This window comes from Gekko japonicus, unplaced genomic scaffold, assembly GCF_001447785.1.
Source record: "Gekko japonicus isolate JY-2015 unplaced genomic scaffold, Gekko_japonicus_V1.1 scaffold170, whole genome shotgun sequence".
Lineage (NCBI taxonomy): Eukaryota > Metazoa > Chordata > Lepidosauria > Squamata > Gekkonidae > Gekko > Gekko japonicus.
This window is the reverse complement of record NW_015160212.1, coordinates 726,259-740,055: the sequence shown is the minus strand read 5'-3', so window position 1 is coordinate 740,055 and position 13,797 is coordinate 726,259. Positions and strand designations below refer to the sequence as shown.

Sequence of the window (13,797 nt, the reverse complement as noted above, 5' to 3'; positions counted from 1 at the left end):
CCCTGGTCTGTGCAGAGCGCACCGTCAGTATCGGCTTTTCAGGAGGCCTGTGAAGCCATGTTGTTTCTGGGACCAGCGTACCTTCGGGACTGCCTCCTCTGGTACGCTCTGCAGTTGGGCTCCCGCTTTCACACCCGATCTCCAGCTGACAGAGGTCAGCTCCCCTGCAGAACATGGCTGCTTTGAAGGGTGGACTCCATGGCATTGTACCATGCCAGTATGATAATGCCAGTATGATAATGCCCCTGTATAAATCAACGGCGCAACTCATTTGGAGTACTGTGTACAGTTCTGGTCACCACACCTCAAAAAGGGTATTATAGCATTGGTAAAAGTGCAGAAAATGGCAACTGGAATGATAAAAGGGTTGGAACACTTTCCCTATGAAGAAAGGTTGAAGCGCTTGGGGCTCTTTAGCCTGGAGAAACAGCGGCTGAGGGGTGACATGATCGAGGTTTATAAGATTATGCGTGGGACAGAGCAGGTAGAGAAAGAAGTACTTTTCTCCCTTTCTCACAATACAAGAACTCGTGGGCACTCAATGAAATTCCTGAGCAGTCGGGTTAGAACAGATCAAAGGAAGTACTTCTTCACCCAAAGAGTGATTAACACATGGAATTCACTGCCACAGGAGGTGGTGGTGGCTACAAGCATGGACAGCTTCAAGAGGGAATTGAATAAGTATATGGAGCAGAGGTCCATCAGTGGCTATTAGCCACAAGGTATAGATAGGAACTCTTGGTCTGGGGCAAGGGATGCTCTGTCTTCTTGGTGCTTGGAGTCCTGGTATTTTTGGCCACTGTGTGACCCAGAGTGTTGGACTGGATGGGCCATTGGCCTGATCCCACACTGGCTTCTCTTATGTTCTTATGCTGAGACCCCTCCCCTCCCCAAACCCCGCCCTCTCCTGGATCCACCCCCAAAGTCTCCAGGTATTTTCCAACCCAGACCCGGCAGCCCTACTCTGCAGAGAACAACTTACTGGTGATCCCCTGGCCCTAAGGAGATCCGGCTGCCCAATTCCACCAGGGCCCTGCGGGGTTTAGTGCAATTCCACAATTCCTCGGGGCCTGCTGGGCAGAGATGTTCTGCCAGGCCTTTGGCTGAGGGCAGCAACGGCTCCATCCTCCTGGCACCCTTCTCTTTTTCTCCATCATCCCTGCTTTCTCCGGCTTCTTCCACCCCCGCCCTGCCCGCAAGACGGATGCACAGTCCGGAGTGGCTTGGAGAAAAATGGACATATGAACACCACCTGAGATGGATGTATCGATTTTAAATTGTTTTTAAGATGCTCCTAATGGTTTTTTAAAACGATGTACCTTGCCGAGGGCCTTGTTGCCCTACAGGGATCGGGCGATTCAGAAGATTAATTTAATAAACAATAAATCAATGAGTTGTGGGGCAAACCGTCTGGTGACCGGGGCTTCTTGAATCTGATTCATACTGGGGACTTTAACGCATCACCTTATTTGCGCTTGTAGCACCTTCGGCTTCTAGGGATGGTGGGGCCGAAAAAGGGATAAGCGATCCCAGAGAAATAACAGATAATGTGCCACCCCCCCCCCCCAAAAAAAATATTCACAGCAAAAAGTTCCAGAGAAGAAAACTCCAGCAGTGGACAGCACAGAGTTACTAGGGGAAACCCTGCAGACCTCAGGTTGCCAGCTCTGGGTTGGGAAATACCTGGTGATTTTGGGGGGTGGAGCCTGGGGAGGGAGGGGCGGGGCTTGGAGGGGAGAGGGACTCAGTAGGGGACGTCTTAAAATCCGCCTTCCAAAGCAGCCGTTTTCTCCGGGGGAACTGACCTTGGTTGTCTGGAGACCAATTGGGATAGCAGGTCATAAATATTGCAAATTTGACCACCACAGGTTTACCTAGTTATCATAGAATCAAAGAATCATAGAACGTTAGAGTTGGAAGGGACCTTGCAGGTCATCTAGTCCAACCCCCTGCACTCTGCAGGAGCATAGCCGAAAGAGAGCCCTACATAGCTACAACATATCCAAAAGATGGCCGTCCAGCCTCCGCTTGAAAACCTCCAGCGAAGGAGCACCCACCACCTCCCAAGGCAGACTGTCCCACTGCTCAACCACTCTTACAGTTTGGAAGTTTCTCCTGATATTTAGCCGGTAACGACTCCCTTGTAATTTCCACCCATTAGATCTAAGTCTTGCAATCCGGAGCAAGAGAGAATAGATCTGCTTCATCTTCTACATGACAGCCCTTCAAATGAAGACTGCAATCGTGTCCCCTCTAAGCCTTCTCTTCCCCAGGCTAAACAGACCCAACTCTTTCAGCCTTTCCTCGTAAGACTTGGATTCCAACCCTCTCACCATCCTGGTTGCCCTCTTCTGGACACGCTCGAGCTTGTCAACATCCTTCCTAAAATGTGGTGCCCCAAACTGGACACAGTTAATATCTCTAATGATAACCTCAGAGTGTTCTTTGCAGCTTCGTGATTCCAAGCTATGAAAACAGCCCTTTTGGCTGGCCGTTATTCGCAGACTCCAAACGAGCAATGTCTCTGCGCTTGTGGTTTGCCAGAGGTGGAGGACCTTCCTCACTACATGCTCTACTGTCCGCTTCAGCAGGGACTCTATCAGGCATGCAAGGGCACTCCCAGAAACCGAGAAGATTGCCGTGCCTGCTCTCAGACAATGATGCTTATCTATCCCACAGAGTTTCCCTGTCTGCTTTAGCAGCATCTAAGATTAAATCTAAGGGGCAGGCTACTTGATGGTGATCAGACCTGTTTTATTCTTCTTTTATCACGGACTAGTAGTTAATTTTAACCCGGTCACTAAGGTTGTATTTTAACGTTTTAACGTTTTATGGATGCTCTGCTGCATTTTGTATTTTGTAACAGGCCAATGGCTAAATACAATAAATTACTTGACGTGACTAATAGCAGGTCTTTGGGTGCCACCTGGATGTTGGCCGCCCTCTGCTAACCCCATAACTAGCCATTTGACAGATCCCAGCCAAACCCCACCCACGGAGGGCTTTCAAGGGAAGTGTTATCTGTGCCCTGCGGGATTGACTATCTTTCTGCAGGGCGTGCAAGGCAGAGATGTTCCCACCAGGCATTTGGTTGAGGACGGCGAGGGGACAGTATAAAATCTGGCACTCTCTCTCTCACACACACACACCATCCTCTGCAACCACCTCCCTCTCCCACCAGGCGGCTTGTGGAAATTTAAAATCTCTTCCGCCATCTTGGGAAATGTACTGTTTTATTTCCTGATACACAACAGACAATTTTAAAGTTGGTTTTAACTGCATTATTTATTGTATCTGTTCTGTTGTAAGCCGCCCGGAGCCCTGCTTTCAGGGAAGGGCGACCTAACAAATCTAATTTAATAAATAAATGATAATAAATAATTATTGGACAACTCCACTCCACTCTTCACCTCCTCTCTAGCTGAGGCACCCCCCCCCCAGTGCTTGAAAGGAAGAAGAAGAAGAGGAAGAAGAGGAAGAGGAGGAGGAGGAGAAGAGGAGATTGGATTTACTACCCAAAGGAGCCTTTCACTACCCAAAGGAGTCTCAGAGCGGCTTACAAACTCCTTTCCCTCCCCCTCCCCACAATAGACACCCTCTGAGGCAGGCGGGGTTGAGAGAGCTCTTTCGAGGACTGCTCTTGAGAGAAGAAGAAGAGACTGGATTTATACCCCACCCTTCACTACCCAAAGGTGTCTCAGAGCGGCTTACAAACTCCTTTCCCCTCCCCTCCCCACAACAGACACCCTGTGAGGTAGGTGGGGCTGAGAGAGCTCTTTCGAGGACTGCTCTTGAGAGAAGAAGAAGAGATTGGATTTATACCCCACCCTTCACTACCCAAAGGTGTCTCAGAGCGGCTTACAAACTTCTTTCCCATCCCCTCCCCACAACACACCCTGTGAGGGAGGTGGGGCTGAGAGCTCTGACAGAAACAGTTCTTTTTCAAGAACAGCTGTGCCAGAACTATGACTTGCCCAAGGTCATCCAGCAGGTGCAAGCGGAGGAGTGGGAAATCAAACCCGGTTCTCTCAGATTAGAGTCCATGCACTTAACCACTGCACCAAACTGGAAGATGGTGAAGATCCCCAAAACCACACAGGGAAAGAAACCTAGGATGAGACGTCCACTTCAACTTTCACATAAGACAACGTATCTCTAGGTGTTATGTATGCAAAATATCTTACCTGTCTATGTTTGATCGCTTGCATTTGAATGGAATGTACCTTTTGTACTACTTGTTTTGAGCATCAGCAGCGGCATAATTGTTAGATATTGTACTATTTGAAAAACTAATTAAAATTTAAATGAAAAAAACAACCCATATGAAAATGGAAGACTTGCCAGCACTGAGGGTTTCTTCAGCCTTTTCCTCGGCCATCGTACACTACGAAGATGAAGCTGAGAAAAAGTAAAGCTTACCCATGTGCCTACAAATCCCCCCCCCCCGGTCATTTCTCACCTATAAGATAGACCTTCTTCCGTCCAAAACGATCGGAGAGTTGGCCGAAGGTGATCACCCCCACAAAAACACCGCTGAAGAAAAATGAGCTGGCGGCGCTGATCTTGTATGATGTGCTGCCGATTAAAAACCACTAGGGGGAGAAGAAGGGACATTAGACAGAGTCTGACAGAACGGAAGAGTAAGGACTTCCTTTAAAAAAAACCCCACACACATGGAAACACCTCAAGAGGATGGAAATGTAAATCATATTAAAAAACCATCTCCCTGCGGCTCCCTCAAGGATACTCTAACAAGCACAGGAGAGATGTCACACCTCAAAACCAAGCAACAGACAAGAAGTTACAGTTTTCAAAGCCCAGCAAATGCCGCTAGAATTTTCATGCCTGGCTATTTTCCCCTGTAGACTGACATGCATTTCTAATGCTCACACACAAACAAACCATCTCGAACCCAAAGGAAAGATGGGTGTGAGTATTTTAGTAATTAATTAATTAATTAATTAATTAAACCTATAGGAATAGAATTTAGATAAAGTAAAGGTAAAGGTTTCCCTTGGTCGAAAGCCAGTCGAATCCGACCGCATGGTGCTCATCTCTGTTAGGTGGGCAACGGCAAACCACCTCTGACCGTCTCTTGCCTGGAAAACCCCGTGGGGTCACCGTTAAGTCAGCTGCGGCTTATGGCAAACCAGAAGGCTATAAAATCTGCAAGTTCGCTAGCTAAGGAAACAAATGTTATTCACCTCATTTCAGCTCTGCCATTCTCCTCAGTGGGAACCCAAAGCCGCTTACAGCATTCTCCTCTCCTCCATTTTATCGCCATGACAACCCTGTGAGGGTAGGTTAGGTTGAGAGGGCGTGACTGACCCATGGTCACCTAGTGAGCTTCTGTGGCAGAGTGGGGATTGAAACCTGCGTCTCCCAGACCCTAGTCCTGCACTCTATTCAGGGGCCAGCCAGATCTCGGGAGCTAAGCAGGGTCGGCCCTGGCTAGTATTTGGAAGGGCGACCTCCAAGGAATACCAGGGTTGTGACACAGAGGCAGGCAATGGCAAACCATCTCTGAAACGCCTCTTGCATGAAAATCGAATCCAGCTCACCACCTAGTGGTACATCATGCTGAAAGAGCTAGAACGTCTGGCTGCCAGACAATCTTAGAACCTCCTGGCTACACTACACACAAGGCCGTACGATAATTATTATTAATTACAGGGGCTCTTAGCTATAAGAACTCTTCCCAGTAGTCACTGACTGGAAACAAATGAGGCCAGGTATATAAATGTAGGCATGTCAATGGGATGGGCAACAGGATTGGATCTTGGCAGGTAAAGAACATTGGACTGGGGACCACGGGAGGAAGTGGGTGACGGCCGGCACACCAGATGCGGGAAACTGTTTTGGGAAGGATGACCCCAAAAGCTCCATGGATGCAAGTCACTAAAATAATCTTATGACTGGAAAAGCAAGTGCTAAATCACCCGAATACTGCCACGCACTCCGGTACCACTGTCAAGGACTATAAAAAAACCACAGAAAGAAAGCAGCGTGATACTTTTGTTAGGAAGGCAGTTGTCTCCACAGGTCACACAGTCAGTGGCCAGGTTTTTAAAAAGCATTTGGAAGGTGTCGTAAAGTGTGGCCATTCCCCAAGGCTGGCTGAACCACTAGAAGAGTTTCACAAGAGCCCACATGCAAGCGGGGCACATCTTCCAGTACATACAGCTGTACAAGAGGACTACGTTTGTCCTCACACACAACCTCTTGCCTCTGGTACAACCAGTAGCTTGGGTGTGTGTGTGTTATTCCTTGTGTTTTCTAACAAGAGCTGCCAATGCAACAGTAAAGATTTTTAAAAACAAGGTGAATGCTACCAAAAGGGCAGAATGAGTTATCATGGCCAGCTGCTGCATGGACATCCTTGAATTTCACTGCATGGCCAACGAGGACCACAACGCACATCCCGTCTTTTCCTTCCATCGCTGCAATCTGGATTCTATCAGGAAAAAGAGGAGATCTGGGCAATGTTCCCTCTAAGCTGTGGAGTCTTGTGAGCAAAAATTCTACTTTGTGAGCTACTGGAATTAAAGTTGTGAGCCAACGATTTGGCTGCTGCCTGGAGCCATCTTTCCTGAGCTAAGACAAAAGCCTGTGAGCTGGAGTCTAAAAAAACCTGTGAGCGAGCTCACACTAACTCAGCTTAGAGGGAACACTGGATTCAGGATGCGTGGGGCAGTATAGATTTATGAATTCCGGGATTGCATGTATTAAAAGGTCAAAAACACAGGTACCGATTTCCATTTTCCTGAAGGCGACTGTAGAGTGTTTGATGTTGTTTCCAGCCGCCTACCATCTCCCATTTCCAGTGAGACAAATTATTTAGGCGTCTGACAGCGCCTCCAAGACAGACGGGGAACAGATTACTTGTCAGAGAGCCACCAATCTGTCACAAAAACAGAAAGAACCCCTTCCGGGGCAGGCAAGGAGAGGCTATGGAAAGGCAGGCAGTCAGGAGGCACTTCCAGGAGAGTGAAACTAGGACGTCAGCAAGAAGTCAGAACCGTGGGTTGTGAGCAGTGTTCCCTCAAAGCTGAGTTAGTGTGAGCCAGCTCACAGTTTTTTAGCCTCCAGCTCACACATTTTTGTCTTAGCTCAGGAAGGAGGGCTCCAGAGCAGACTAATTTATGCAGTGGCCAAATCACATGCTCACAACTTTAATGCCAGTCGCTCACAAAGTAGAATTTTTGCTCACAGGACTCAACGGCTCAGAGGGATCATTGGTTGTGAGACTTCCTAATAATGGCCTGCTGACATGCACTTTTGGTAGTATGCAGGGGTCATTTCGTAGAAAACGAGGTGCAGGAGCTCATTAGCGTAACTCAGTAGCATAACTTATTTGCATATGCCACCCCCCCTGGCATCACCGGAAGTGTGTCAGAAGGCAACACCCACCGCTCAGGCTCCACTGGACTGTTTTGGATTGCTAGCTATTGGAGGGGGGGAGAATGTGCAGATCTGTCCTCGCAGAGGAGGGAGAGCTTGTACCTGAATAAAACTTGGTCTTAAAGATGCCACTGGACTGTTTTGGGCCGGGTGGCTGCGGGGAACTTACCAGGCTGCTTCCTGCTCTAACTGAGGGCTGCTGGGAGCAGGGGGTGGGGCTTGTTGCATGTGCCCGCCCCCTGGGCTCTTTACTGCCAGAGCTCTGCTCCTGTGTGCTCCTGCAGGAAATGACCCCTGATAGTATGCAAAGAAAACCGAAACTAGTAACAGAGCTGCTGCCTACAGGGGTGCTCTTAGTGAAACGGGTGTCAAGAGTGGAGTTCTAGAACAAATAAAGAGCCGAACCGATCACTGACTTTTTGTGTGGTGAACAAACGGCAAAAATCACAATCCTGAGGGTGTGTGTGTGTGAGAATTTCCTGAAGATGAACATCCAGAGGCTCGCACAAGGCTCTAGTGTTGCCAGCTCCGGATTTGGAAATTCTTAGAGATTTGGGGGTGGAGCGGGACCTCAGTGGGGTAAAAGGCAGCCATTTTCTCCTGGGAAACCGATCTCTGTCGTCATTTCGGGACATCTCCTGCCCCCAACTGGAGGCCAGCAACCAATGTTAGATTGCCAGTCTTATACTGGATAACGTGACCCGATGTGGGGAGAATGGAGACTGTGCTACCAAATCCAACCATCTTCTGTTCCTTTTTTGAAGGAGGGAGATGAGGTGACTCCTGTGAACTAACGTCCACACGGAAGACCCTTCTCAGACGGTCAACCCGGCCATCGCCATTCATAAATCACAATGCCAGTTAAGAAGTTCGGCACCCGCGGGCAACCCTATCGTTGCGTTACCTCAGAGGCGATTGACGTAAAGCTGCCACTGAAGTGAACGTGTTTGTGGACCTCGCTGCCATTGGCGGTCAGCAGCCACTTCCCAAACGCTCGTTCCTCCTCGCTCACCGACTGGTTGCTATGGCTCCAATTAGCCGAGATCCTTTCGAGGTCCCAGTGGTAAGGAGGTGTCGCCCCCACCAGTGCAATGAGGATGGCTTCGCTGGCAACGTAAAGCTGAAACGACACAAAAACGAGCGTCAAGATCGACACCGGGGCGCAGGAGCAGCTACTGCCGTGCGTTCGAAGAACCAATTTCCTTGTTCCGGCAACGCGATCGCCCAGAGGCGCTTTGCCTTCCTGATTAGACTCGATAAGATGAAACGTTGACGGTCTCTTCTGGTACCTCAGCTTCAGAAACGCTACTCCCCTCTTGTCAAGTCATGTCATGACAAGAAAGCGCTAACCAGAAACACAACTGGCTCTTACAAGAGGAGTGTTTTATTCTTGCCTCCCTTGCCCCAAACTATTTTATATCTTTCTAATTCGATGCTCGGTGCTGCGCTGTGAGGGGAGCCAGGCCTGCTCAGCAGGATCCCATCCTCGTCACCACTGTAAAGTACTGGGTTCTCCGCATGGAAGACAAGGACCACGACGTGCATTAAGACACGTTTATTGTACTTCACACATAAACTGCCAAACGGCCCTGCAAGGCCAACTATATACACACCCACCCAGCACACCCACAGTCCCATTGGAGGGTTTGAATTTCCCACCAAAGTTGCTATTGGTGACTGCTGGGAGAACTAGGATCCTAGGCTCCTATTGTTTAGAGGAGCTAAGCTCCACACTTCAGCCATGGACCCCTGGTGGCGGTCCGCGTACATAACAGCTTGTGACTGGATGAAACAGAAGAATTACCTCAGAAGAAGCTGTCTGATGAGTTATTCTCTGCTCTTAGCCTCTCCTCTTCCAAACAGGAAGCATGGGGGCGCCCTGTGGCTCAGTGGTGGAGCATCTGCTTGGAACACAGAAGGTCCCAGATTCAATCCCCGTCATCTCCAGCTAGAAGAATCAGGCGGTAGGTGATGGGACCTACCATCTGGAGAGCTGCTGCCAGTCTCAGTAGACAATACTGACCCTGATAGACCAATGGTCTGCTTCAGCAGAAGGCTTTAGGGGCGTGCATTTGACAATATCCGAGCCGGAAAAATAGTCAAAAAATTATTCCTTTAGCCGAATACACATTTGAGTATCTTTTTGCCTATCTGAACTAGCCGAGCCCCAAGACTCCCGATAATATTCGGGATTTTTCAGGACCGCCAGATAGTCAAAGGGTGTTTAAAAGGATTGCAGTCCCTTTAAACGCCTTCTGGGTGAACTTGCAGCTGGAGAAGGCATTCAAAGGGACCACAAGCCCTTTAAACGTCTTCAGATTTTTCACCTTGCAGAAGATGTTTAAAGAAGAAGAAGAGGAGAAGAGATTGGATTTGTACCCCGTCCTTCACTACCCAAAGGTGTCTCAGAGTGGCTTACAAACTCCTTTCCCTTCCCTTCCCCACAACAGACACCCTGTGAGGTAGGTGGGGCTGAGAGAGCTCTGACAGAAACTGCGCTTTTTCAAGAACAGCTCTTATCAGAGCTACGGCTTGCCCAAGGTCATCCAGCAGCTGCAAGTGGAGGAGTGGGGTATCAAACCCGGTTCTCCCAAATTAGAGTCTATGCACTTAACCACTACACCAAACTGGCTCACTTAAAGAGATAGCAATTCCTTTAAATGGCTTTTTCTCCCTCCATTGAAAATAGTGTTAGATGGGAGCACCTTCATTGAGGGCCCATAGAACTGGACCACTGATCCACTCTTTTTGAAACTTGGAGGTTTTTTGAGGAGAGACACCAGCAGCTATGCTGCAAGTTTGGTGCCTCTGTCTCAAAAAAACAGCTCCCCCCATCGTTTCACCATTATACCCTTCGAGACCATTGACTATAATGGTCCCCCATAGGCCATAATGGAGCCCAAAAAAATCAGAATTTCTGGAAAATCCCAAATCCAAATACCATACCAGCACTGGGATTCAGGAATATCAGAAGATACCGATATTTTTCAGGTTCAATATACCTGAACTCAAAAAATACCAATTTCTTTTTTTGCACACCCCTAGAGGACCCCTCCCTCCTTCCCTCCCTCCCTCCCTCTCTTTCTCCCTCTGTGTGTGTCTGTGGGCATTCCCAGATCATAAACTTTTGTAGAAACCCAGCACATACTCCATTTATTTTGGTTTTTATTGGAAACATTCGTATGGCATCTTTCCACCCAGCTTAGAGGCCTCAAGGAGAAGAAAGTGTGAGGATGTCTATTTCTTCAGTTAAAAGCAAGGAAGCGCTTTAGGTACAAACAGTGAAACATACTTCAAGTTCAGGAGTGGGGGGGGGGGGAGCTTCTAGGTGAAAATGCTGCACCACAGGAAATTTTATATTAGACATACTCAGACTCACTTTTACTATAAAATACACCTCAAATACACCTCACATGTGGCTCATGCTAGGTTCCTCAGAGCTTGACACCCACTTCCCACTCACCCACTCGCATTATAGAGGAAGATGAGCCAACGAAAGAGGCAAAACAGACACGGCTGCTGTGAAATATTTCAAAAGGTTTGTTGTTCTTTTTAATGGGGAAGGCAGGGGGAGCCAAGGATTGGTGGGTGAATTAAACTATGAGCCTTTCAAGTGTAAATCTCAATGCACGTGGAAAAGGGAGGAATAGATGCAGAAACGGTACCGTCACGGGTACATATGAGCCTCCTCATGGTGGTGGAAAGTGCCATCAATTATGGCAACCCTGTAGGGTGAAGAAGAAGAGGAAGAAGAAGAGGAAGAAGAGAAGGTTGGATTTATACCCCACCCCTCACTCGGAGTCTCTTACAAACTCCTTTCCCTTTCCTTCCCCACAACAGACACCCTGTCAAGTAGGCGGGGCTGAGAGAGCTCTTTCAAGAACTGTCCTTGAGAGAACAGCTCTGACAGAACTATGGCTTGTCCAAGGTCATCCAGCAGCTGCGAGTGGAGGAGTGGGGAATCAAACTCGGTTCTCCCGGATTAGAGTCCGCGCACTTAACCACAACACCACACTGGCTTATAGACAAGAAATGTCCAGAAGTGGTCTACCATTGCCTGCCTTTGTGTAGTGACCCTCAGAGCCAGTTTGGTGTAGCGGTTAAGAGCATGGACTCTAATCTGGGAGAACCAGGTTTGATTCCCCACTCCTCCACTTGCAGCTGCTGGTGTGGCCTTGGATCAGTCACACGTTCCCTCAGAGCTGTTATCTCAAGGGCAGACCTCAAAAGAGCTCTCTCAGCCCCACCTACCTCACAGGGTGTCTGTCGTGGGGAGAGGAAGGGAGACTGTAAGCCGCTCTGAGACTCCAAGTGAAGTGCATGGTATAAATCCAACTCTTCTTCTTCCTTGGTGGGCTCCCGTCCAAATACTAACCCTGACCCTGCTTCGCTTCTGATATCTGACCAGATCTGGCTAGCCTGAGCCATCTGGGTCAGAGCAGAGACGTTCAGAGGTGGGTTGCCATTCCCTGCCTCCACGTAGCAACCCTGGACTTCCCTGGCGGTCTCCCATCCAACTACTAACCAGGGCCGCCCCGCTTAGCTTCCAAGATCTGACCAAATTGGGTTAGCCTGGGCTCTCTGACCTATTTAAGAGTCCCCTCATAAATCAACAGAATTAGCATTATGGCATCCTTGCTGGTGAGGGAGGTCAGAGGTTCAAGCAGACAAGCCCTCATATAGAAAGGGGGGGGGGAGTTTGAATTCCACCAAAGAGGAAAGGCAGCAAGAAGGCAGATCTCCTTCCTTTGCCAAACACAGCTGAGCTTAGTCATGAGCAGAGGGTAGGAGCTGACCCCTGCCTTCCAAACACCAACCGGACAGACAAGCAACACTCTTATTGAGCAGTACCAAAGGAATGCCATTCCAGGGGCAAGTCAGATGAAAGGGGGTCTGCCAACTCTCTTGTTCTGGCCTGGATCCTGTGCCTTTGAAAGCTCCTTGGACAGGTCACGGAAGCCGACGGAGCTCTCCTGACCGCTGCGTGCCCGTGAGAAGTACAACTAGTCAAACCAGTGTCTGTCCATCACCTTACAGTGGCGCAGGAGCCAGGCTAGACTGAGAGAGTTGGCAACCACGTTGCCAAACAGCCCAAGTTACAGTGAGCACCACAGCTGTTAGGTCGTGTTGTACGTTTAGCGGGTGGCTGCCTCTGTGCTGTGACTGTGGTCCATCCTGGCCTCTACCCGCTGGAGGGCCACCTGGAAAGAGACGCGAGGACCGTAATGAGGAAGGTCCAGCAGTAGCCACTAACAATAACTCTGCAAGTCTTCGAGTTCTTCTATTCCTTGCCCCCAGTTCTCCCACAATGGGATTCACGGACACAGCAGGCACTGGATTCTCTGGGACGATACCTTCCCATCCCTTTGCATTGGAACTCTGCCTGCAGTTTCTACTTGGGCCACCCCATGGAGCCCTGTTTCTGCAAAAGCGGTTTTGCCAGTGGCAACAATGGCTGGAGCAGCAGAGAAAAACGGCTGTGTTCTCAACATCCCTTACGTGCCCACAGAGATACATCGTCAGGAAGCTGCGCCGACATCACACTGGCTGCATATCTCCATGGGACCCTGCAACGGACAGCCCCCAGTTCCATCCTCCGGGCATCCCAGCAAATGCTTGCCTACAGTTTGGTGTAGTGAGTGGGAGCGCGGACTCTAATCCGGGAGAACCGGGTTTGATGCCCCGCTCCTCCACATGCAGCCAGCTGGGTGACCTTGGGTCAGTCACAAGTTCTCTCAGAGCTGTTCTCTCAAGAGCAGTCCTCAAAAGAGTTCTCTCAGCCCCACCTACCTCACAGGCAATGCTCCCTCTAAGCTGTGGAGTCGTGTGAGCAAAAATTCTACTTTGTGAGCTACTGACATTAAAGTTATGAGTGAGCAATTTGGCTACTGCATATATTAGTTTGCTCTGGAGCCATTTTTCCTGAGCTAAGACAAAAATGTGTGAGCCGGAGGCTAAAAAGCTGTGAGCTAGCTCACACTAACTCAGCTTAGAGGGAACACTGCTCACAGGGTGTCTGTTGTGGGGAGGGGAAGAGAAAGGAGACTGTAAGCTGCTCTGAGACTCCAAATGAAGGGCGGGGTATAAATCCAATCTCTTCTTCTCTTCTCTCTTCTTCTTCTACTCCGGGAATAGGTAGACGCTAAGGAGCATCAGCTGATGAAAGGCTGTGGAACGTCTTGGGGGGCAGTGAGGAAAACTAAGTGGAGGGAAAGTCTGTCATCAGATGGGGCTTGGGGAAGCAAAAGAGAAACAGAGGAAAACTACCAGGAGAATAATTAGGAAGTTAGGCTTTTCCTGGCAAAAGAGAAGAATGCAAGACGTCTACAGTCCGGTACATGAGGCTCTGACAGGAATAAAAATGAAGGAACAGAGCAGGTACCCTGAGTTACCTTA

General features: G+C 49.1%; 1 protein-coding gene across 1 annotated transcript in view; it reads right to left on the bottom strand.

Moving 5' to 3' along the window:
- The window catches only part of SLC22A15 (solute carrier family 22 member 15), a 56,055-nt gene that overhangs the window by 34,635 nt on the left and 7,623 nt on the right, over nt 1-13,797 (bottom strand). Inside the window, exons 2-3 of the mRNA XM_015410017.1 lie at nt 8,306-8,521; nt 4,460-4,592 (exon numbers count right to left, since the gene is read on the bottom strand). Coding sequence (XP_015265503.1) covers nt 4,460-4,592; nt 8,306-8,521 — 349 coding nt within the window. The remainder of the gene's footprint in view (nt 1-4,459; nt 4,593-8,305; nt 8,522-13,797) is intronic.